The 25,355-nt window shown below is 45.3% G+C and overlaps 3 protein-coding genes across 4 annotated transcripts in view; 1 reads left to right on the top strand and 2 right to left on the bottom strand.

The window, feature by feature from the left end:
- Positions 1–368: 368 nt before the first annotated feature.
- RPL15 (ribosomal protein L15) lies at positions 369–5,959 on the bottom strand. Of its 2 annotated transcripts, none has more exons than XM_082293200.1 (4): positions 5,901–5,959; positions 4,301–4,482; positions 2,808–2,944; positions 369–725 (listed from the first exon to the last, which is right to left on the bottom strand). In XM_082293200.1, exons 2-4 carry the CDS (start codon positions 4,470–4,472, stop codon positions 420–422), a joined length of 615 nt encoding a protein of 204 aa, XP_082149326.1. In that variant the 5' UTR covers positions 4,473–4,482; positions 5,901–5,959; the 3' UTR covers positions 369–419. The 2 variants fall into 2 exon arrangements, with proteins under 2 accessions (XP_082149326.1, XP_082149325.1); XM_082293199.1 differs by having other exon boundaries at positions 4,301–4,485; positions 5,901–5,953.
- Positions 5,960–7,219: 1,260 nt separating this feature from the next.
- Positions 7,220–19,087, top strand: NKIRAS1 (NFKB inhibitor interacting Ras like 1). Its single transcript, XM_082301553.1, has 4 exons — positions 7,220–7,249; positions 7,924–8,048; positions 15,668–15,909; positions 18,762–19,087. The coding sequence occupies exons 2-4, from the start codon at positions 7,955–7,957 to the stop codon at positions 18,999–19,001; spliced, it is 576 nt and encodes a 191-aa protein (XP_082157679.1). The 5' UTR covers positions 7,220–7,249; positions 7,924–7,954; the 3' UTR covers positions 19,002–19,087.
- Positions 19,088–22,996: 3,909 nt separating this feature from the next.
- LOC309586375 (ubiquitin-conjugating enzyme E2 E1-like) overlaps positions 22,997–25,355 on the bottom strand; it is a gene marked incomplete at its 5' end in the record, with an annotated part of 43,931 nt that continues 41,572 nt past the window's right edge. The window contains 2 exon segments of the mRNA XM_082303154.1: positions 22,997–23,798; positions 24,675–24,822. Coding sequence (XP_082159280.1) covers positions 23,701–23,798; positions 24,675–24,822 — 246 coding nt within the window. The 3' untranslated portion in view covers positions 22,997–23,700.

Genomic DNA, 25,355 nt, shown 5'->3' with positions numbered 1-25,355 from the left:
AAATTGCCATTAGTATTTAATCACCTATAAAAAATAAATGAGCACTTTCAGTTTACATCTCATTGCACAAGATCAAAGCTGGCCTTCAGTCTAAGCACAGGACGCAGAGACCCCAACCTACAGACAGTGACTAGATATATGCACACCAAGAGAAAAAAGATCACGGACCAGCCCTTGGGCTTTCAATACACACAGCACACACCCTTCCATGTTGAAAGTGAAACCCACCACAGACCTCTATACTCAGGGCCCACGATCTTCACAAGTATCAAATTACATTTCCAAAAGCCTGTCTAAATATGGAAACATCTGAACTCCTGGAGAATTCTACACTTATCCACATAACTCAAGAAGCAGCAGAAGCACTGTTAAATTTAACAACCTGCATGAGCTTTATTAGATGGCCACGTTTACAAGAATTAGCGGTAGCGGTGCAGCTGCAGGGTGTTGCGCCTTCTCCAGGCCGCACGGCGTGAGCCACCGATGGTGTGGTGGAATTTGTGGCCCTTGCCAAGCCCACGGCTCTTGCGCCCAGCTGACGTGAGCCCACGCATCTCTCTGTGCTTGTGGACGGGCTTGGTGATCCATTGGGTGTCAGGGTTCCGCCTGATGGTCTTATGGAAGGGATCAATCAGGATCACTTCAAAAAACTTGTAAGTGGAATCTTCACCCACCCAATACGAGTTCAAGACTCTCAGAGCACCACAGTGACGGCCAGCACGTTCCTAGAGGAAAAAATGAATGCAAAAGGCTGTAAAACCACGGATGCAGCACACTCTTCATGCAGAAAGATGACTAACTCACATATAAAATTTCAATTTTCCCCAAGAGAACCTCTTGTCCTACAAAAAATCCTCCCCTTCCAGTTGCAAAGGTACAAGAAAAGTAATAGCTGAAAAGAATGCTGTGTTACAAAAAAAAAAAGGCCGTTCGGATTCCTGCATGAAACAGGTTTTAAAGACCATGAGCAGGAAGGTGCTTGGTTGACAAAAGAAAGAACTCTCTGTACACAGAAGCACCCAGTCAGTAAATACACAATGTTAAAAATAACTTCAACGTGAAGATGAAGAGCACGAGCTGCACTTGAGCTCACGGAACAATCTTTTGTGGGAAGTTATGAAAGACTGATCAATTTGTGCATCCAAAGCTACAGGGGAGAAAGGCATTTCTGCAGAGAGTAAGCCTGTACTGGTAGGAGTAAAGGAATAGCTGATGTAACAAATCTTTGTACTACTGCTGGCATATTAGTCCTCGCTATTCCTATCCTCACTTGTGGTTAGAAAGATGCAATCTTAGTTTAGAAAACAAAACAAAGCAGAAAATAGCAATTATAGCTATTATGCCATCTGCCTCTCCCATCAAGAATGCTCCATACTTAAAACACCCTACATGTGTTCAGTTGTAGGACTTCATCATGGGGAAACATGAACCAATGGACCCCATTCATCTTCTTCCCCAATGTAATCCTAACCTATTGCTACAGGCTTCCCTAAACAGCACTTAATTATTTCCTGCACATGGAGTAACATTTTTTCAAGTCCTCATTTTCTTCTAGTGTGAGACCAACACCTGTATGTTGAGCCACCCTCGACCAGTTTCTATTCGAGGAAGGGAGCTCCAACTGAAGCTCTACGTTTCTATAATCTGAAAAATACAGCTCTTCAGGAAAGACTGTTGTCAGATTCAGAAAATTTCAAGCTAAAACTGAGGGCAAATAACTTCATCCATAATTGTCATAAGTGAGCATGTGATTAGCCATCGGGTATCTGGGAGTAACATATATGAAGAGAATGCCATGAGCACCGAAAACAGAATTGCATTTTTAATTCAAACTCATCACCTTTGTTTCTTTTAAATAAGCATATCCCATTTACATTTTTTCATTGGGGGGAAAAAAAAAATCCCACCATATTCAACTTTCAGAAGTCACTCAGAAGTATTTTTTAAATCCTGAGAACAGAAAAGTCTTCTGTTTCAAGACGGACAGGCAGCGACACTCTCCCTTCTTCCACAATATCTCATTTGAGAATGCAGACTGGTATTAACTAACCCACTGAAAAAGTTCTTTTTGTAAAGGTGAGAACTGTATCTCTTCCAGACTACTGCTGTGACAGCAGTAAAGTTTACAAGATCTCATCGAATCAAAGCCTACATTTTGAGTACTTCAGTAACAATATCTCACCTAAAAATAAATTAACCTCCAACCTGTGTACTTGTGAGATACCAAAGCTTTTTATAAAGAAGCAGGTGGTCTCTGGCATGCTGCCTTCAGCTCCTGCAATACAGCTAAGTATGCTGTGCAACACTACTACTACACAAACAGGCGCTACAGGCTTTAAGTCAGGAAATCACGTGTACTTTGTGAAAGGACCATCAGCTACAGCTGGTGATCCACACCACGTGGCAGGGAACACAAGAGTGGGATTTACTGACAAGTTAAGACACCTTAGCACACACAAATTCTTATGTCTGATGCCTAGCTCTTTATTTCACTGTGGCTTGGACTAGTTACGTGTTTTTCATAACAAATATTGTGGCATACTTTAGAAGTATACACTATGAACATCACTAAACCAGCCAAGTGGTTCCCACAGACCCCATTTTTAAAGTCTGAATTGTTTTTTATTGTCTCAATAAAGCTTTTAAAGACATTCTGGTGCCTTCCTGCCACCATTATTCAAAATCTTTTACCCAACTTACTAACAAAGCAGCTGGTTTGGTTTATATTTTTTGTCTCTGAGTATTTTCAGCTTTTACAGACTAAAACTTCCCAACCCAAATTTGTGAGCAATAACCAAAATATTCACCTCTGCTACAGACTGAAGACTCCGGGCAAACTTGAGCTGGTTAACACCGTGATGTACAGGTTTACCATAGGTTGCACCTTTCGGGACTGGGCGTTTGCGACCACCACGGCGAACACGGACACGGTAGATAACGTAACCTAAAACAAACAGTGCCTTAGGAGCAAGAACAATTCTAGTAGCAATTTTCATCCCTGTACCCAAAAATTTACACGAAATGCTGCAACACAAAGTCATTATACCAATTTTTACCAAAATTTACAATTCAGGGTGGATAGTACAAGATATTTTTGTCATTTTCATTACAACTGAGTAAGGAGAGTGATATCCTGTCACAACTATTTCTTGGTTCCAAACCAGAGCTTATGGCACCTGGTTAGTCTGTTTTAGTCCCAAACAGATTAAAATCAGCTACAGCTATATTGTAATACTATTATAAAAAAAACCCCACCAAAACCACTACCCAAACCCCACAATTCAGATGGCAGCACTCACAAAGCACTGAAGCACAAGCCATCCACAAACCCTGCTGAAATCTGGTCACTGAGAAATGAGGAAACTAGATGAACAGTGACAGAAATGCCAAGTCTTAGCTTTTTATTTTCATGTGAATAAACATACTGGGTTTTTAACTGGATTTCCTCAAGTTACTCATGGATGACCACTTCTCCCATTTTTTTCCCTGACAAGTAACTGTTTTCCAATGACAGTACGAACTCCATCACCTTGCCCAAGTACATGCACCTGTAACAATCATAGTACGGCTTGTGCTGGAAGGAGCCTTAAAGACCTCTCAATTCCAACCCCCCTGCCATGGACAGGGACACCTTCCACCAGACCAGTCTGCTCAGAGCTCCATCCAGCCTGCACTTGGACACTGCCAAGGATGGGGTATTCAACTTCTCTAGGCAACCTGTTCCAGTGCCTCACCACCCTCACAGTAAAGAGTATCTTCCTAATATCTAATCTAAACCTACTCTTTCAGTTTGAAGCCATTCCCCCTTGTCCTGTCACTACATGCTCTTGTGCAAGTCTCCATCCAGATCCCTTGCAGCTCTTTTCAGGTGCTAGGTCACAATTCAGTCACCCTGAAAAAAGTCAAAGTAACACATGACAAAACTTGGGCAGAGAAAGGACACCCCCCAACCCTAGGATACTAAAAACACTGCTCAATTCTGTGGAACTAACTTTGCACGAGAACAAAAACTGAGGCCAAAGCCCACTTGATCTTCACCTGCCAGAACAGCCACAGAAGGCACAGATGCAAAATTAAGTGAAGTTAAGGTTTTAAGGCTTTTAAAAGTTTAGGTTTAAGTTTAAGGCTGTGGGCACTGCTACCGACTGAAAACATTTATGATATTCTTTTCATTTCACGCAGGACACTTTCATTTATTGGGGGATACTTCAGTTCCAGATTTTGTTTTTCTGCTGTCACTGAAGGAAGCCAACGTCACTCCATCGTGAGGCACACGGACTTCACCTCTCCGTGCCATTACCTTGCTTGGCCTTGTATCCCAGCCTGCGGGCTTTATCGGGTCGTGTAGGGCGCGGGGCCCGGTGCAAGGCCGACAGCTGGCGGTACTGCCAGCAGCGCACGCGCAGCAGGAACCGCATCACGTCCGACTGCTTCTTCCTCCATAGCTCCTGGATGTACTTGTAGGCACCCATGGCTGTCTACCTGCTGGACAGAGAGCTCAGTGAAAACAATGCACCAAAAGCAATTCCCAGTTTGAACATCTTCCAAGGGTGGCACTGCACAAAACCACACATGGAACAGCACTGAAAGACAGGGACCTCCGAAGCGTCTTTGTACCACTGACACCCGAGAACATGGATCACACCGGGCAGCCTTCAGCACAACATGCTGCAGTCACCATTCCCAGCAATTTTCTTCCTTTTTGCATGTTCTGAAGTGTTAAACTCCTCAACTGAGAAATTTTCAGATGTGTTATGTCTGATACTACCAAACCCAACGATTAATACCTGAAACAAGTTGTAAATATCAATCTATAAAGAACCACGGGTCTGCAAGGAGTGTGGCCTTTACTGTTAACTCTTACTTTAGTAAGGTTTTACTTCTAAGTGAAAGCTGAACAGTTTCATTAGTAAGTGGAAATTTAACTGTTGCTTAAGAAATGAACTAGACTGGGACTTTTGCTTCCTTAGAGCTATTCACCTGGTGTCTCCCACATCTCAGGAGAGACAAGGCCTTCCTCCGCATCTGCTGAAACTGGGCTTTAAGTAGAATGGGATGTACTGATCATGCAATACTAAACAAGAAGTGTCATAACTTAGTGTCCTACTGCTGCTGACATTTGTGTTTTGCTCCACAGAGACCCGGTGGGTTTTTTAAAGGTTTTTTACATTGTTTCTGCTGAACACCATCGGGGTCAGTTTGTATTGACTTCAGCAGAGCAAGGACTCAACACAAAGTTCCTACAGATCAAATTTTGCCCTTAAGAAAATAACGACTATTACAAAGTCCCTCTTCTGAGCTGAAATTGTCTTGAAAGCTGAAGGCATTTAAAAAAATCAAATATTACTTAATTTTTTAATCATGCTTACTGCTGTCTTCCTGAAAACCTCTGAGGCCTTACACATGTGCAGCAATCAGCACGTGTACCTGAACCCCATCAAGCCCCCACCCAACTCACCATCAGATACACGCAGCTCACTTTATTTACATTTAAAAACACGCCGAAAACAGTTCGTGTGTGACTTTGGATACCCCTCTTGTTTGAACGTGCCCAGCTATGGTTCATCCATTCCTACTCCCAGCCACCCCATCTTTTCACTGCATAATGGCACAAAACCCCCACGAACAAACCGCAAACCAGGGCGCGCCGTCTATCACCGACCTGCGCCCGCTCTGCCGCGCCAGGGCCACCCTGGGTGGCCCGTTCCCCTCCCCGCCCCGGCCCACCGAGGCGCAGCCCGCGGGCCCTCCTCCACCGGCCTCAGAGAGGCGCCGCGCCGCAGGAGCAGCCCCATCCCACCCGGAGCCGGGCGGGCGCGGCGGCGTGACGGGCGGATGGACGCTCGGATCCCGGGATGGGCACGGATTGAGGGAAAGGCCGCGCGCGGACTGGCCCTCACCTGATGGCGCCCAGCACCGGAAAGGAAGAACCCTGCTACCCACAACCCCTCGGGGCCACCCGCACTTCTGGCGGCGGCAGCGGTGCCTCACGGGTAATGTAGTCCGGCGGGGCCGCGAGCCGCGCGTCCCTCCCCGCTCGGCCCGGCGCGGCCCGGCCCCCCCGCGCCCGCCAATAGGAGCCGGGGGCGGGGCCCGCGCGGGTCAATGGGGCCGGGCGGGACGCTCTGTCCAGGTGCGCGCTCGCGGCGGGGGGGGCGGCCTCGGGGGCGCGCTCTGGGGCCGGGGGCGCGCTCTGGGGCCAGGGCATTGGGGCGCGGCCCGCCCGAGGGCTGGACCTGGGGCAGGGGCTTGGCGCGATGCGGCATCCCCTGAGACACCCCCTCCCCCCAACCCCCGTAAGAGCCCCAGGTTAGGGATTGGGGTGGGGACTTTGCTTAAAACCCTGAAAAGAAGCCTTTAAAAAAAGCTCTAAAATAATAATAATTTTTAAAATCGTAAGATTATGAAGAACGGCAGAGGGAGCTGGGTTTGTTTAGCCTGAAGGAGGCTCAGAGGGAACCTCATCCCTCTCTACAACTCTCTGAAAGGAGGCTGTAGTGAGGTGGGGGTCAGTCTCTTCTACTGTGACTGCAGTGAGAGGACCAGAGGAGATGGCCTTCAGCCGAGCCAGGGGAAACTCAGATTAGGTATTAGCAGAAAAATTTTCAGTTACGACAGTCAGGCATTGGAATAGGTTGCCCAGGCAGATTGTGGGGTCACCATCCCTGGAGGGGCTTAAAAGGCGTCTGGATCTGGTGCTGGATGATGTGGTTTAGTGGTTGCAGTGGTAGTTCTGGGTTGATGTTTGGACTGGATGATCTTAAAGGTCTCTTCCAACCTGATGATTCAATTGTATTCTAAATAATAAACCCTAAGGGCAAAAACAAAACCCTAAAAACAATCCTAAAACCTTTTCAGTGGAGGATAGGGAGAGGGCACCATGGAGTCCCTGGTTCTGCAGGCTTTATGCACTGATCTGCTCCTGTCCCTGCTCCCATCCCTCCTGTATATGGCATGGCACAGGTTGGACGGGGTGTTGAGCAACCTGGTCTCATTGGTGGCATCCCTACCCATGGCAGGGGGCTGGAAGGAGAGGATCTTTAAACTACATTCCAACCCAAGCCATTCTATGATCCTGTGAGTTAGGCTTTCCCAGCCTGCAAGTCCTTTCTGCCTCCCTAACTGCGGCTGCGGGATGACCTTTCTGTTTTTCAGTGTATGCTTTTCAGAGCACCCTGGCTTGTGAAGCATTACCTGGTTAAACTGGAATTGAAGCAGGACAGTGCCAACCCCTCCTGGTCCAGAAAAGGTATTCTTCAGCTCTCTCTATGGGAAATGGCTCCAAAGAGCCAACTGAGTCAGGGCCTGCAGCCCTGCCATGGCTCACTGGCAGAGGCAAGCGCCCCTGGCTGCTGGATGCCTCCTGCTAGAACCAACCCCCACCCATCCAAACTGATTTAAAGCAGACTGAAAAAACCTGCTTCTGCATTTGCTTTCCTCTGCTTCTGCCTTTAATGCTCCTGTTTTGTAGTTCCTAGTCTGTAAAAGCTAGAAACTTTCTGTGAGTGAAATAAAAAGGAAGGAACCACCACTTTCTCGCATTTCCAGAAGCCATCCTGGTACCATGAGATTCCATCAAGCCCACTGCAAGCCCAGGAAGCCCGATAACGCCGTGCACACACGCCAACAAACACAGCCCCTGCCCCAGGGTGTGCATGCTCCAGCGCTCCCAGTCTCCCAGAGCCTGACAGGACAAGTGTCGAGGCTGCAGCCAAGCATCAGCACCACTGGCAGCAGCCTAAAACCTGAAAAAATGGTGTGGGAGGAAACTCTAGTCCTAAAAATATCAGTCGCTGGCGAGCGCTGGGAGGGAGCTGTGCCCCCGCTGCTTTGCGCTTTGCCTTGCGCCTTCCGTGGGCTTCGCTCCCGCCGGGTGCCCATCCCTGCGCCATGCCAGGCTAACAGCCTCCCGTGTCTGCACAGGGCTCCGCTGCGGAACCGGCCCTCGGCAAAGATGGGGAAGGGCTACAAGGTGGTGGTCTGTGGAATGGCCTCAGTGGGAAAGACTGCGATTTTGGAGCAGCTTCTCTATGGAAAGCATACTGTTGGTGAGACATTTTTACTTTTGGGGGGAGGTTGCTTCCTTTTCTAGCATCTTGTTCTGTGTGGGCCCCCAAACACCAATAATCGAGGACTGTGAACTGCGCTGAGGTGAAGGAGGAAATTAATGTGGTTTTGTGGCATCTCTTGGCTGTTCTTAAAATTCATAGTCCCTTACTTAAGGATTTTTAAAAAAGCCTTGGAGAAGAACCTGTTCTGTGATGTTTCCAGTAATAAAACACAAGAATGTTTAAAAAGAAACAAACACTGAAAGTAGGTGATGTGCCTCCTGCCTATTTACAAAAGAAATATCTCATTCCATGAAATATGCCGTAGATGCCTGAAAAATAAATAGCTGTCACATGATGAGTGTAGACTCTGTTTAGACTTTTGTTTCATCTTCTTAAAGCTTTATTTTGCTTGGTTTTGGCTAACATTTAATCAAAGCTCTGGAAAGAAAAACAGCTCAGCTTTAGGTTCCACATTCTGTGCTGAACTTCGAAGGCCAAGCGTCTCGGCTTTCTAAGAAATCCTCCTGTGGAAAACAGACTTGACAGAGGAACAGAGGATGCCTGATATTTGCTGTGCACAAAAGAAAGGGAACAAAGGCAAAGCCGGCATGTTTCCCTCTGTTTCCACATTTGGCTTTGAAACAAAGTGCAATGATCATCAGGCTGACAAATTATTCCTGCCTCACCTAGAAACAAGGGGTGGCACCAGGGCTTTGACTGATGTTTAGTCACTTTGCATTTTTTTCTTGAGCCGGTAAATTAGACGTGTGGATAAGTTGTTGGATAAACATGAGGACTTCTAGGATGGTGCTTTGCAGCACTGCACCTTTAAAATGTGTGGATGGGAGGAATTTGCTGGCAAAGCGTGATACAGAACTGTGTGCTAATACCCGTGTTTAAAAGGAGGATTTCCTCTAATGTTGCAGCAACATCTGTTTCCAGCATCCTACCGAGAGCTAGGCACGTAGCCCCGCGTAGCTTTCAACGTGAAGGTTGCAAAACCTGCAGGCTGAAGGTTTTTCCCTCTGCTACCAACCTGCCTCTCCTCTGTGCCAGGCTGGCTGACTGTCAGAGACACCCCAGCAGCATGAGCAAGGCCACGTTACTTAAATCGTATTGCCTTGCATTAATTCCTGCCTCCTATTAGCAAGCCAGGCAGGAAGGATATTTGGGTGTTGCTGATCAGAGGAGCTATTTATGGAGCCAGCCATGTACATGATTATACAGCGTCATGGACACTGGCTGACATAACCGGAGGGAGGCCTCGTGCCTGGGGTTTAGCCGTGGGTGTCCCTCTGTCACTCCCAAATGCTCTGCTCCAGCTTGGCCATTGAGCAATGTGGACCCCCTCCCCGAGCCCCCACCCTTAAAAAGATCAGTTTTCCTGGCCTGCAGCTCTGCTCTTATTTTTTTGAGTTACTGGTAAGGGAGGGAGCAGCTGATACCGGATGGAGAGTGCAAGGGGAGAAGGAAGAGGTAGTTTCCTGTTTTCTGTGATTTTGGTCAAATCTTATTCCTAAGACATTCAGAGAAAGAGGGCAAATAGCAGAGTCAAGATTAATAATTGAGAGTGTCATTAGGGAGCTGCTGCAGCCCCAAGAGATGAGTGCCCATGGCCCAGCAATTTTGATATCCCCTACATAGGCCATCAGGCACATTTGGGGGGATGTACCGATAAGCTGGTGCTTTTTGCAGTCCTGCTGAGTGGTCACCATCCTCCCTGCCTCTTCCTCAGCACGTAGGCAGTTGTGGCAGAGGGTGCCTGGAGTATGGGCTGCTGGAAATGGTTCCCAGAAGACCTTCAGCTACTGTTCCACTCTGTATTGATTTAACTCCCGAATTGCAGAGGCAGGATGCCATTGTGAGGATCTCGCTATGCAAGGACTGAGTTTGGGGAATGGTGAGTCTTTGACTGCTCCTTAGCTGAGCTGCTATAAACTGCACAACAGTGCTACCATTGCAGGGGTGGCCCTTCCACACCTAAAATATGATTACAGGACCTTGATCCTCATTTCCTAAAGCTTACGAGCTCCAGAAAGCTGACATGTACATCTTGGCTGCTGGCCTTTTTGGCTGGAGGCAAGAAAGGACTAGTGTGTTTGCTGAAAGCCTATCTGTTCAGAGCCAACCATCGAGGCAGCTCACCGGGCATGGCAACACGGACACAAGCTGTTTCAAAACCTGTGCTTCCTGACTGACGTCAGGAGTAGCTCTGCAGCCGCTCCAAGGGCCCGGGAGCCATGGGGAGGACAGCCGAGCCAACACAGGGAGTCTTTCCATTCCGATGGCAGGCACATCCTCCTCTCAGTGACAAGAGGCATGCTAGAACGTGGTTGGAGGCTCAGAGCACGAGACCTGCTACCATACTGAGGTACTGTCATGGGGGGTCTCCTCCTGGCCGTAAATCAGCCATGAGTCTGTCAGTGCTCACGTGCCTCCTGTTGACTTTCCTGTAAAAAGGAGTGGTGGCACAGCTGGTGTCAGGGAAGTGATTAGAGTCCTTGGAGTTTTACACTGTTATGTAAAGCCCTTGGCTTTGAGCCCATGCTCCTGGCTGTGTGTTTGGTGATGGTGCTGTAAAGCCAGTTGCACTGTGTTTCTTTTCCTAGGAAAACATGCACCTTCAGGTCTCCCTGGCTTGTCATAGATTAAGTCCCTAAGTGCCAGTGTTACTTACATGGTCAGCAGCTAGCACTCTTGCAAAGGCACTAAGATTGCTTGAGGTCAAAGAGGAAGAAGTATTCAGGAAGGAGGAATACCCCAAAAAAGGAGTATGTGTCCCTGTAGCATGTGAGCAACAGTGTCTGGTATTGGATTTTGTGCTAGGCTTTAAACTGCAACAGAGTTTGCCTTGTGTCCCAAGATGGGAAAAGAGAGGATAAATAGACGAGAGACACTCTCAGAGCCATGGAAAATAATGTAGCTATTGCATGGCAGATACTCTTGCTAAACTAATACAAGGAATTAGGAAAAAAAACCAAAAGGAAATGTTTGAAATGGATGCAGATTTAGCTTTGTAGGGACTATATTGCCAGAGGTCAGGACTAATAGTTGTTAAGTTGCACATATTTCTGTAGTACATATACAAGTACAGCAGTGTGCCCAGGTGGCCAAGAAGGCCAATGGCATCCTGGCCTGTATCAGGAATGGTGAGACCAGCAGGACCAAGGCAGTGATTGTCCCCCTGTGCTCAGCACTGGTGAGGCAGCACCTTGAATCCTGTGTTCAGTTTTGGGCTCCTCTCTACAAGAAAGACACTGAGGGGCTGGAGTGTGTCCAGAGAAGGAAAATTAAGCAGGTGAAGGGAAGGGCCTGGTGCACTGCTCTGATGAGGAGCAGCTGAGGGAGCTGGGAGTGTTCAGCCCAGAGGAAAGGAGGCTCCAAAGGGGGACCTTATTGCTCTCTGCAGATACCTGACAGGAGAGCATAGCCAGGTGGGGGTTGGTCTCTTCTCCCAAGTAACAAGCAACAGGACAAGAGGAAATGGCCTCAAGTTATGCCAGAGGCAGTTTAGGTTCGATATTAGGAAAAATTTCTTCGCTGAAAGGGTGTTCAGCCATTGGAGCAGGCTGCCCAGGGAAGTGGTGGAATCATCATTCCTGGAAGTGTTCAAAAACCATGTAGATATGGCACCTGGGGACATGGTTGAGTGGTGGGCTTGGCAATGCTGGTTTAACAGTTTGGCTTGATGATCTTAGAAGTCTTTTTCAGCCTTAACTGTTCTATGATTCTGTGATTGCCTCGTACCTGGGATGATCTCTCTTTTTGTGACTCAAGTGTTGTGTTTGTCCAAATCCTCACCTTCTCTTGCTGTCCTGAAGAAAGAGGAGCCAGTCTTATCTCCTCAGTCATGAAAAGGGTCCTTGACTGGCAGCAGAAGACTGTCCCACTACATACCTGTGGTACCTGGCACTGCTTGGCCCGACCTCTCTTGACCAGGCTAGCAGGAGACTTACTGGCTTAGCTTTGGCACAGGACATCTGTAAAGAGGATGGGTATTTTGTTAAACAGTGTTCCTGTTCAGTGATGGTGCAGACAGGAGTCTTCCTTCTGCCTTTAAAATATTTCTGGCCTCTCAGCCTATGCTAAAGCTTATCAGATCAACAGGAAGAGATGAGAACTCTCAGTTGCAGAAAACTTACCTCTGCCTCCTGGCTGTGTAAATAGCTAGTATGGTCAGGTTATTCATAAGCAGCTACTTCAGATCCTCTTACTAGCTAGGAATGAAAACACCATATATTAGTGTGGCAGAAGCCATAATGAGAGAATTTGCCTCACTTGGTCCAGCTGGAGGGATTTGGGATTTTGGCTTACACACTTTGGACGTGTGTAATTAACCTAATTATGCATTCACAGAATCATAGAATGGTTTGTGTTGGAAGGGACCTTAAAGATCATCTCCTTCCAACCCCCTTGCCATGGGCAGAGACACCTTTTACATCTTCGCTTTTTAAATTAAAACTACCTCGTGATAGAGGTGCAGTCAGCCTTGCATTTTAGAAACAGATGTAAATGGAACTGAATATTTGTAACTGAGGGTCACAACTTGGCTATTTGTTGGTGGGACCAGTACTTCCCTAGCAGCTAAATCTAAACAGATCAGCTCCTTTTGAGGTCTGTCCAGCTCTTTCCCAAGTCAGGGATCCTCTGATACACTGTCATTTGAGATATAAGTAAGCAAAGCCTGTTATTCTGCACTTCACAAACATAAGGAATAGCAGGCTTTAGGAGCTCTTTGCTAAATTCCTCTGGAAAAAGACAAAAAGAGATAACACAGGAGATTATCAGAAGTACTCAAGAAGACATAAAATTTGTACTGCATTAATGCTCAAGATCCAACTGGGAACTTTTGAAATTCCATCCCTCTTGAAATTTTGATTTACTCGGGTATTTGCAATCTATCTGCTCTGCCTAGCCTGAGTATGCAGTATTCATTAGTATATTGAGCCTTTTCTTCACTTCATTGGGAAGCCACAAGGGGTTGGAACAAAACCCAATTCATGACTGAGGCTTCCCATTGCAGTTCCTCTGTGGCAGCAGTCGGTAACAAACGAAGACCTTCCTGCCTCTCCTAAGATTTGCACCAGCTAAGTAGGTGCTAGAGAGTGGCATCACTTCTGTCTATTCCACCTTTCCCTCTCCAACTTTTTTACACTTTAGTTTTCAAAGGAAGCATGATATTGTGCACAATCCTGTTAGTTCCCCTTCACCCCTGTAACTTCTGAACCTGAAAGCTGGCCCACTGTAGTGCTCTGCTCCACGGAAAAGCTACTCAAGCTGGCAGCAGTCTGCAGGTAAGTGACTTCCCAGCACAAGCTGCCCTTGCCCACCCAGGTAGAGAAGGTGGAAGGATGCCTGGGGGTGCCAGTGTAGGAAAGAAGAATCAGGATCTTTGTGGCAGGGAGGATGGGATGGTGCCAGCACCTTTCTAGGACACTGACTAGTGTTGCTACTCTTACAGCAACTTGCCTGACCCATGTTTGAATGGAGACCTATGAAGTGTTTGAATGGCATGGTACTAACAAGAAGTACAAACATCATTGTTGGCAAGATGTGGCTGGTACATGGTCGGGGCTTTAGGAGTAGGGCCTAGAATAAGGTGAAACAGGTATTTTTAAAAATTATCTGTGTTTACTTAGGAAACTACTTGCATATACTCCCTCCCCCAGTGCACGCAGGTGAAATTTCACCTCTGGAATCTGATACTGGTGGACAAATTTCAACTCTCTCCTAAGTGCCCCTCCTATTTGACATCAAAATTTGTTGCTCTATTCTGCTGAGTTAAGTCCCAGGTCTTAAATTTTCCTCTTCATTTTTAAATAGGATGTTAAAAGACATACTTTTCACTGCTGCTTTTAATGCCATTAGGAAGAGATTGTCTCAGGATAATGTGGATATATTAGAGGCTGTTGAATTATAGCGTAGCATTTAGAGGATGAAAAACTGTATAATAATATGTGTTGCTTTTTAAAAAGAAAACTTAGGTACTTACAGTTCCTTCCTTCTTGCCAAAGCTGTACTTACTGATGCTAGATATTTCCTTGACCTGTTTGTACAATGCAACGAGGCAGAGCAAGAATATAGTGCTGTGTTTAAACAACAGTGCTGTATCCAGAAAGGGCTCTGTTACTACCTCCGTCTTTAAAAATGCCCCTTTAACACATTCTACAATCACACAGAATGCATTTGTGCTTCCTCTTTTTATTAACCTTTGCTTTGTCCTTCTGTTCTTAGTTTTGCTCCCACACATTACTGTGGCTATATTTGGAGGCAAGATAAGTTAAATCATTGGAAACCTAGTAAGAGTTTGATCTATGAAGACTGCACAGAGAGGGGCAGAAAGAACAGCTTGTGCCACTTCCCTGCACAGGAATGCTGCATACATCATATGAAACCATCAGCGTGGGTGAAATGCTTTAGCTTGTTTGTCAGTGTGAAGTGTTTTGAATAGTGTCATTGAATATAGCAAAATCCTTATTTTCATAGGCTAGATAATCCCTCGTGTTTTCTTAAACAATGCACTAAAATGGTCCCTTTTTGGCAGACAAAGAGAATAAAGCAGGACTGATTACTGTAGTCCTGCAACAGCAAACAATTGTATATAGGAGTGCAGTGGAGGCAAAAACGTGAGTTGCAGAAGGTTTATATGAATACTTAAAACTAGCTCCAGAAGTGGCCCAGCTACACTATACATAGATTGTTTCGACCTGTAACCTTATGCACCTGCATCCAGGAGGAACACAAAGCTAACGTGATTTATGTGTTCTCAGGTTTGGCTTAGAAAACATAATTTTAATCAGTTCAAAGCAAGCTGCCTTGAATTACCTCACATTTACCTTGGGGAGAAGCCCAGGGAAGGAGGGCCAGTATGCAGATAAGGTGGAACAGGTGATACATATATGAAAGCTTGTTACCTTATGCATGCTCTTGCCTTGCAGTAAATGAACTTGCTCCTATTAGCAAATCTGAGTCATTTTAGATCCCTAGGGGATTGAAAAAGCTCACTGTGTATTTGAGTAAATAGAGTATGCAACTTTGTTTGCCTGCAAACATCCCCTTCCCTTTCTGGCTTATTTTCACTTATTGGCTAGTTGTACCACCAATACACATTCGTTTACAGAATTGTTCCTTTGGCTCCTGCTTCTGCAGTATGATCCAGCTCATTATGAGGCAAAGAAGTAGGCTTAAGATGTTAGTACTTGACTGTCTGGTGTTACCTGGCTGTTGTTCCAAAAGGGTATGTTTGGGCAGGCTCGTTTTGCAGCATGTTTGGCACAGAACTGGTACAACTGGGTGGTTGGAGTTTGGGAAACTTGGGAGGAGAGCATATATCTTATCCTATTCTGAATGTACATGTTGTATAGATTAATTTTACAGGCATAATCATGTGCTTACATGTTAGTGTATTTACAGCGTTACTATTGGAAAGAGCTAGTGCAGTCATCTATGAATATAGCCCTCTATGGACATGCCAGGCAAGGTCAAGGCCTGGTCGAATCACTCTAGAAAACACTCACTGAAAGCTACTGTGGGGCACAATTCTGCTGCACTGCAAAGAATTCCTACAGTGGGGCTGCTCTTACAGCAGTGGAACGTTCCTGCTTGTTTTCAAACAGGCTTAGAAGAGGGTGCCACAATGGAAGATGTGTATTTGGCATCGGTGGAGACAGACCGAGGCGTGAAGGAACAGCTGCGGCTTTATGACACCAGGGGTCTGCAGGAGGGCGTGGAGTTGCCCAAGCACTATTTCTCTGTGGCTGACGGCTTCGTTCTGGTATATGCCGTGACCAGCCTCGAAGCCTTCCAAAGAGTCGAACTGCTCAAAAAGGAGATCGATGTCTTCAGAGACAAAAAGGAGGTAAATACATGGTTGGCTAAATGCTCTGTCAGCGATAGGAAGTTAAGGTCACAAAGCCCAGCTTTTGTTTCTGTAAACGTTGTGTACAAAGGAAAATGGATGCACCCAGAGCCTTGGGCAACCCAGCAAAAAGGAGGCCTTCTCATGCCAGGGAAGCCTAATTCACATGCCACACAGGTCATGCAAAAGAATGCTTTTTTTTTCCTTGTCCTTATTTCCTCTACTACAGCTAAAATTCAGTCAGCTGAATGCACCAGCCAGGACACTTATGACTAATAAAACATATGGTCTACAGCAGTGCAGCTCATATGTTTTTTTAGATATTGTACAGGGGAAGTCAAGTGCATAGAATAATATAACGAAGGGCATTATCTTTGCTTGTTTTGTATTCATGTACTTGATGGCTTACAAACTAGTGTAATTGACAATGGGTCTCCCAGACATTAGTCAATTGGCAAAGCAGCTTTAATGTATTTTAACAACCATATTGAATCAATTCAATTGTGTGAAATGACGGCTCTATTTTCCCTTAGAAAGCAGCTAGTGTTTTCAGCTGACAGTGTTCCAGCTTAGCTAAACAAATATAACTTGCATGTGGCATTAGCATTATGGCTTTTCCTACAGTATCTTTATATTCTCGAGTAGTTTTCCCTGTTAAATGTCTTCAGCCTACAGCTTTCCAAATGCCTGTTTTATGCTGTTTAAAAGAAAAAAAAAAAGCATGAAGAATTAATTGGATAATGGTAGGGAGAGACTTTGCAAAAATGTAACTTGTTTTGTACTGACAGCACAAGGGTGGAGGAAGGCAGGCTCGAGTGTGACGGCAGATGAATGTGCAGTCACAGGAGAGGTATGTTAGGTGGTAGGGCTGGTGTGAGCTGCAGACTGTCACGTATATCAGGGATACAGGAGTCAAGCATAACTGCCCTGCAGGGCAAGGAAAGGTGGACACACAGGGAATTTTTCCCAGGCGCTGTGTTTTGCAAGGGCCCTGATTTGTTACTATACAGCATGATGTAATGCAGAGAGGGAGTCACAGCCCCAGCAGGATCTGTGTCCCGCTCTTCTGTGTTACCCGGCAGAACTCTCCTCTCTCATTGCATGAAGGTGCTTTAGAAAACAGCCAGTTTGCTCATCCTTTTGGAGAGCTTAAAATTGTGATTTCGACTGAGGCTAGCATAGTTAAAGTGGTGGCCACAATAAGATGGATAAAATAGTTTTCATTCCTGTGATTTCCGTGAAAAATAGGCTTTGAGGTATACGAGGTGAGACTGGGAGTCCTACCTTAAGGTAACTGTTAATCAGCAGATTAATGATTCTATGACTTAAAGCCTGGGCTCTACTAGAATGAATTCTTTACTGAATTTGGGATGTGTCTCCACACAGGGTGCTTCTGAGCTGGCAGAACTTCAACTTGTTGAGTGGCACAGTCCCCTGTTGTGTGGCAGATGACAGAAAGCACTGATGGCTGGTTCCTTGCCTCTGCTGGCTGTGGGGGCTCTCCAGCACGCACCTTAAAGCCTGGCCAAATTTTACACTAAATAGAGGTTTTGTTCTCTTATACTGACAGAGCTTTGCCACAGCTAAAATTCAGCTGGAGCATGCATTAAATACACATGAAGATTACAGCTTCTTTCAAAGCCCTCACAGAGAGGAAAAAAAAAAACCCTAAACAGCATTTTTCCAAACACCCTGGACTGCTGTAGAAAAGAAAGGAAACCTCAGACCTCACAGGAACAGGACAAACATCTCTAGCTGGAAAGAAGTAGAAGGCATCCTGGAGTGAGCCTGACGAACAGGAAAGAGCAAGCAGGTGTGGCCACAGCAAACCCCACAAATCAGCAAGAGAGGACTTTATCACTTGATCTTTGTCAAACCACTAGTGTAGAGATGAAAACAGAGTTTGACTAAGGACCTTGAACTAAAAATGTAGGCATGGTTTCCCCTAAGAGCTGATGCTGGTAAAATATTTTTAGAAAACAGTGAACTTAAAATAAGGAGGAGCAGTAGCTTCACATAGCCAGCACTGCCTTTGGCACTTCTAAGAGCTGAAGTACTGGGAAGGCTTCATGTACTTACTGAGTTCAGCCACCCTGGGCTGTCTGGGTAATATACAAGTCACTTGATGGATCCTTACAACTTCAGATCTGAGTTGATACCGCCGTGCTGCTCTCCTTAGCTAACCAGCTGCTCTTGAAACTGCTCCCCAGAGGACGCTCCTGGTGCTTATCTGCCCCTTTCAGCAGACAGTCCCCTTCAGTCCTTCGGGTGGCTCTTGCTGCCTGGGGCTGGGAAGCCGGTGGGGCTGGGCTGGGAGAGGGGCCCCACAGCCCAGCCTGCCCGGGCTGCTGGCACGGTTGGCTTTATTTATGTTGCAGGATGGGGCTTGGGAAAGAAACAAACAGGGCAAAATCCACCACTATGGGGTCCAGGCTCTCTGCTGCTGTGCATTTTGTCATCTCTCAAGCATCCACTGCTCTGACCTACTCGGATGTCATGCTCTTATCATTTGTCTAGGGCAGCTCAATTGCCAAGTAAGTGGAGAATAGGGCTGTTTAACTTTGGATCCCTTGGGTATTGTTTCCCTTCAAGCAATCATCGGGGGGTGGGAGTGGGGAGGCGAGAAGGGGAAGTCCTGCATATCCTATGATGAAAACAAGCTTCCAACCCATAACTAGATGAGGCTAATTCATACCCCGGACCCTGATCTTCCAAACTACATGCAACTTACCTTGTGCCAGTGCTAAGTTACAGAACAAGTCTGAACTGTGTTGCTACTTGCCTGCTGTTTAAAAGGATTGTGAGTGGTGGATGGTTTTGGTATAAAACTCACCCTCTTGTTTGGTTTGTAGGTTACACTTATTGTCTTGGGAAACAAAACTGACCTCCTGGACCAAAGGCAAGTGGAAACAGAAGCAGCACAGCAATGGGCAAGGGCTGAGAAAGTGAGACTGTGGGAAGTGACTGTGACAGATCGGAAAACACTGCTTGAACCCTTCACCTTCTTAGCTAGCAAACTGTCTCAGTCCCAGAACAAATCAACATTTCCCTTGCCTGGAAGGAAGAGCAAAGGAAATAACTGTGACAACTAGACTAGCTTAGCATTGTCTCCTGCTACCAGGTCACAGTCTAAGTCCTTTTTGTGCTATTTGCTTCTTGCAGTTTCACTTAAAGCAATAATATCATTCAGCAATAAAATCATCAAGCTTATAGCTAAGAGGTATCCTTCCTTCTCATAGACTTGGCTTGAAAAAGCTGCTGGTGGTAAAAGTGTCAAAAAGCGCTTTATGAGAGCAGTTATTTTGCATCCAGGGCTATGGAGGAGGAAGGGATAGATGGATACCTCTCTAGCAGGGGCTTTTAGTATGCCTGGGTATAGCTATGTTGAGGGACAAATCAACAAGCTTACCAGTATATAATCCCCCTGCAGATCTATAGCCTGTAGTCACAAAAAGTATTAGCTGCAATAAAGCATTCAATTTGGAAAGGTGATATGTTTGAAATGGCAACAGTTCTTTTACCTTGACCTTAAACAGGGACACGGGGCTTTTTGATGCTTCAAGAGGCTGAGATCAGTGTTTCCTGTAGAAGGGTAAGGAGGAACAATTACCAGATTTAGCCACTGATGTTCTGCTAGTGTCTGGAAGAAAAAAACCCCAACAAAATTATACAAAACCACCCCCCACATCTTCTGGGAAATACTAGAAGAGATCTACCCCAACACAAACCTTGTCAACAAAGTCTAGTAAGCAGTGCTTTCAGGTCCGGAATTCATGTGTAGAAACCAGAAATGCCCTCAGAGCACTCATTGATTGAACAACAACCTAAGGACAACATAGCTGTGGGTTTCTTCCAGCATGTCCACTACCAATCAGTCACATACCCATAGGTGGTAATTTTACTGAGAATTATATGGATCGATTTTGTACGCAGGAGGTCTTGCTGGGCTCTGCTTAGGGCACACTTTCCTGGCTGCTCAGCCAAGCTGCAGCAATCCACCCTCCCTAGGCCAGATAACAACTGGTATAAAGTGCTGTACTACTCTGCATGCGAGGACTAAGGAGGGTGGAGGCTGCCTTTCGGAGACATCCCTGTGGCAAATATCCAGAAATACCTGTACAAATGGCCCCAGTCTTAATGTGCTGCACATGGTCCAGCTGCAGGAGCGCAACTGCACGTGCTCTATTTGACCCAACACTGGCAAACCTGTGCTGCAGGAATCTGCTGTCCCAGGTCAGCTTGTCAGTAAACTGAACAAAAGGCGATATATAGTGACAGAATGAACAACTTTTCCCAGAGACAGCGGCCAGGTTTTGGCACCTAACAACCTCCTGTACTAATTGATTCTAGCTTGTCTTTATATTTGAAGGCAAGAGCAGGGAGAGAGAGTGAAGTATGCAGTTTCTGTGTTTTCCACTAAATTAATGCTGTTTTGAACAAATACTGGGAATTTCACTGTGAATCAGCAAAACCACAAGCACTATTTGCACTGTCATACCATAACTGCTAAATAATGTGCTTAATGATCACAATTAAGCTTATAGTATTGCTCTTCCTGAATACTGATTAATAAAGTCTGTCAGCATTATTAATGTCAGAGCAGCAGTACACTTCACTAAAAATTAAGCAGGAATCCCTACCATTACAATGAAGGTAGACGAAACTGTTTATGTGCTTTGCTCAATATAGTTTGAATTGCTGTGGCCAAGGAGTAAGATAAGACAGCAATTATGAATGAGCAAGCTCTTGTAATGCCCTGCTAGGAACATACAATTGTTTCCATTGCAACACTGCAGCTGAGTAAGCACTATAGCACGACCTCCCCCCACCTGGCCAGTAATAGTCACTGTCCTCGGGGATGCTGCAGGATGACACTCCCTCCTCACTCATTTCCTACGAACACACGTGTACTCCTGGCTTCTCCCTACCTAGAGGACTCCGTATCTGCATGCTTGGGAAGTGGAGGTGACTTCAGAGCAGCAGTGGTTCACCTCCTTGCTGCAACCCCTTACCAAGGAATGGGTCATGTTCCTCTTCTTCAGCTCTGCAGAACCCTGCTTCTGGAAGGGACTTGAATCAGCCTTGGATCAATCAAAATAAGTGAAAATGTCTACTAACAGCACATCACTAAAGCTAACCCTTGAGCCAAGGGAGTGCAGGTTGACAAGTCAGAATGAACTTAAAATGCCTGGAGATGGAACAAACGGGGATGACTGGTTCCTGTCCAGCTCTGCATGCTGTAGACTCGGTGCCCATTACACTGCCAAGACTGATGTCACCTCTAGGCTGCCAGAGCTGTGCAGTGCAAGTGTAGCTTGCTCACTCACTCCCCTGGCCTCCCAGGACTCGGCAGTGTTTTAAGACAGACAAGAGAAAAAGGATCTTCTCAATGACTACAGCCATTTTTCCAAATAGGTTACATAAAGGCAAACACATTTTCTTTGATTTGGCTAAATTTAGAGTTTAGATAATTTGAGGCATTCAGATTAAAAAAATCACCACCCACTGTTCTCTTTCATAAACTTATTCTGATGTTTTTCTAAATACCTTAGTGTTTTACTGATGAGTGATGGAAAATGTAGTGTCTCCTCTGCAAACAATGTGCACACAGTGGCTGGTACTGAGTAAAAATGAAACTTGCTGTAGTAGTTTTACATAGGGTTAATAAGCAAAGTACAGAGTATAATGTAGTAGCTAACGGGCAGAACACCTATTTTGTTCTTACTGCTCCACTGACTCAAATGCTGTTCTAGGTTACTGGGATCACCTACCTTCTGCAAAACTGGAGTCCCTTCACAAGGTAATGGAGAAAAATTATTATAAAGAAGAAAAACAAATTACTAAACTAAACCATCTTTCTCTGTTCCTCTTAAGCCATTACCCTGCTGAATCAACACTGTACAAATCAGTCACCCCACCAGGTACAACAGTTAATTTGACATGTCCTGGTGGCACAAAGCAAGAAGCTGGCAAAAACCTACGAGATTAAGCCTTTTTACTCAGTAAAGACTACCAGAGATGCTCCTGGTGTGATGTAGCTACATACCAAATGGGCAAACAGCTGAGGGAGCTCATACACCAAAACACGTGCTGTGTCAAAAGACAGCAGTTCAGATGATCAGGGTAAGGTGCCACTACCCACAGCCACCCAGCAAAGGAAAGGACACCTCTAATTAACAGATTACTTTGGACCAAGTTAGATTTGCTCTGTATCTAGAAAGGAGGAGAAGTATGTAAATGAAATATATACAGAATTTATTTTAAAGTACCAAACCAAATCCAAGAGCGCAGATGACCACACAGCACTCACAAGAATGTTGCAAAGTGAAGCACTTGCCATGCGAAAATGAATCTGTGCTTCCGGCCTTTAGCTTAAGGGAGTGGTCAGAAATGCCATATCCACAACTAACTGCCCTGTTGCTACATACCTCAATGTAAACACTATGTCTCTAGGAGATAATCTTTATAGGTAGTTAAAGGATCTACAGATTTAAGTCTCCTTTATACTCTTTTATGGTGTTGTCTGTTAGCTTACCAGGACACGATTCCTTCTCCTCTTCCAAGTGTGAATAGACCATTCCATCAGAAAAGCACCAAGACATTCTTTTCTTCTGCTTCTTTCCCTTCCAGATGGCTTACACTTTTCTGGTTGTACTTTCAAACAACATGCCAGTCCTGCAGGGGCAATGCTGTGAAAACTTAAGCTATAAAGTAACTATCATGGACTCTCTAGGAAGTTACCTCCTCATGGCCAGGTCCCTGCACAACACTTAGTGAATGGTTGTGAAGGTCTTACGCTGTCATTCATTGTATGGTTGTCTAGAACTGTCTTCCTAAAATAGCAGCAGTCAGAGCACTCACTTGCAGGTCTCCCTTGTCCTTCACCATAGCAGAAATTCTCCAAAGCGTACAGAGACATGGTTCTGGCAAGGGACAATGACAAAGCAAGGGACTAAGCAGAAATCTTTTCTTCTTCTTTTTTTTTTAAACATCTTTTTATTAGCACAGTAACAAATGCAGACTTAAGTAGCCCACAACATACAACCAATCCACTGAGTGACTCCTATTCCACACCTTACAGTTAAACAGCTTAAGGTATTTCACTACAGGTTACCGTAAGTCCTGATTAAACCCTTTATTCTTTTCACAAAGATAGATTGGCTTATAAAATAATACATTAACTACTTCTCATTTCATATATGAGGCCATATATCCACCTCTCCATATCACAGATCATGAGATGACAGTCTTTAAAAAGGATTTGTTAAATACCAATGTGCCCTCCATAGGGAAAAACAATCCAAACATCTTTTTACAAAAAAAAAAAACAAAAACAACCCTGAAAAAAAAAGAAACTCAACCCAGAACAAAATAAATCCCTCAAACCCAAACAAAAAGCAAAAACAGTGTGTAGAGTCTTGAAAGGACTTTTACATAAACGTCAACCTATGTACCTGTACAAAATTAAGCTGTTTTAATCTTTTACATATTGCAAGCAAACGGAAAACCAAAGAAGTCTAAGAAGTTTACATTCTTCTCGGTACTATATGTGAGCTAATATTGCTGAACTAATTACAGTCTTAAAGTATGCTATTCCAAATCCTAGCTGTCTACTGTAGCAAGATACCTTAAGTTACAACAACAAAATCTTAGGAAATAAAAGACTGAATAAAATCTGTTATAGAAATACCCTACTCTTTACCAGCACCCTCCCTCCCCCCACCCCTTCAAAATCATAAGCAGCTCTTTCCATCACAGACAAATAATGTAAGAGTTTGACAAAAATCCAATTTATGTAGCATATCTTTTGGTCCATTGTCTGGCCATTCTGTCATGCTCTGCTCTGTTAGTCATATACTGAGTGGCAATGCTTCCAACCAGGGGGTCAGCTGAAAAGGAAACACACCGCGTATTCAGACAAGTTACCGAATAAAAACTTGTAAATAAAGCTCAAGTGTGAATTTAATAGGAGGCAAACACATAGGTAAGGTACACTGTAACAATCTAAACATACTGAATTGATAATCTGTATCTTCTCTACTTTTGTGTTTTTATGGTGATGTACTAATCTGTAACTTAATAGAGTGAAATGCCAATAAAGTTTTAAGATGTTTAAGACACAGCACTGAGGGTTTTCACCAATTCATGCATTTCAGGTTTGTTTTATTCCTTCTAAGAGTGCCTGAGATGATCATGCTAAGTGTACTTGTAACAATATAAAGCTGCCTTCAAGGAAAGATCACATCTCAAGAAGGGGTTTAATTTTCCCAACAAGTTTACTACAGTGTGAAATCTGGCCTCTCATTGTTAGACACATAAAAATGCAACCTGTAAAATGAACTTGGAAATTAAGACATATTCCTCTTAACTAGTGTGGACAGTGGGTGGGTTAGAGCAGCAGTGATGACCACTTGTGGCATAGTTGGTCACTGGTTTTATATGGACGATGGAAAGTAAAAGGCCAACCCCCCTGTTTTTGGAACTGTGTTCATGGGTCTTCAAGCTCCATTACTGAATTACTGTAGCCCTACAGACCAGTGGAGACTGGGTTTGGAAGGGGAAGGAGTTTTCACGTGCTTGTTTCCCCATGGCCTGAGAAGCAGCAAACAGCAGGCTGGTAGGGTATATCCCCCTCCAGCACCTCTCTGACTGCTCGGGAGAGAGAAATGTGCTGGAGGCTGGAGCCAAGCTGGCCATACCAATGGGATGAGGAGGGCCACGTTTTTTAGGTGCTGGGAGGAGTGCAAGGCGGCAGGTGGACTTACCGGGGTTACAGTCTGTGAGGAGGGAGCAGATGGAGAGAAGTACTTTAGAAATGGTTAATGCTGGACTCCAGTTGTCTTTTAAAATGTCCAGGCAGATGACGCCTTGGCTGTTAATGTTACAGTGGTAGATCCTTGTCCGGAACGTTACCTGCAAGAGAGGGGTGTGAGCAGGTGTGCCGGCGTGCCACAGGCTGTGGGGAGGGACAGCACAGGAGTACCAAGCGAGGGAGTGAAGCAGCGCCCGGGCGCGCCGGCCGAGCCGGGTCCCGGGCTGACCCACGCCGGGCTCCCCGGGCCGCCGCCGCCCTCTCGCGGCGGAAACAAAAAAGAGCCGGATTTAGAACAAAACCGAGTAAGTCTCAGGAGCCAACTTCCACGGTCAATGCAAAAACCCAGGCTCTGGTGGGTTTAATTTTTTTTTTCCCCCCACTTTTTTTTTTTCTTAAATTAATTTTTGCCTTTTTGTTCCCAGTGAAAAAAGGGCCCGGGGCCTTAACACCAGCATTTTTCTCTTTCTGGGCTTCCACGGATTTCTAAAATCCTCCAGACAGGCCAAGGCACTTGGAATGACAGCTTCCATCACTTCTAAGAGGCTCAGCGATCAAGGGGAATGTTAGTTAGATTTACTTATTTTCGTGATGTGACTGAGCTAGGCAGCTTGCCACAGAAGTTACCCGAAAG

The sequence above is a fragment of the Coloeus monedula genome (assembly GCF_965178545.1).
Source record: "Coloeus monedula genome assembly, chromosome: 1".
Classification (NCBI taxonomy): Eukaryota; Metazoa; Chordata; class Aves; order Passeriformes; family Corvidae; genus Coloeus; species Coloeus monedula.
The sequence above is the reverse complement of the archived record's forward strand: the minus strand, read 5'-3'. Positions and strand labels throughout refer to the sequence as shown.

Coding starts and splice junctions, on each gene's coding strand:
- RPL15 (XM_082293200.1), bottom strand. CDS start 4,472: ATGGGTGCCTACAAGTACATCCAGGAGCTATGGAGGAAGAAGCAGTCG. Junction 2,945..4,300: donor GGGATACAAGGCCAAGCAAG/GTAATGGCACGG, acceptor TGTTTGTTTTAG/GTTACGTTATCTACCGTGTC. Junction 726..2,807: donor GTCTTCAGTCTGTAGCAGAG/GTGAATATTTTG, acceptor TTTTTCCTCTAG/GAACGTGCTGGCCGTCACTG.
- NKIRAS1 (XM_082301553.1), top strand. CDS start 7,955: ATGGGGAAGGGCTACAAGGTGGTGGTCTGTGGAATGGCCTCAGTGGGA. Junction 8,049..15,667: donor CTATGGAAAGCATACTGTTG/GTGAGACATTTT, acceptor GTTTTCAAACAG/GCTTAGAAGAGGGTGCCACA. Junction 15,910..18,761: donor TCTTCAGAGACAAAAAGGAG/GTAAATACATGG, acceptor TTTGGTTTGTAG/GTTACACTTATTGTCTTGGG.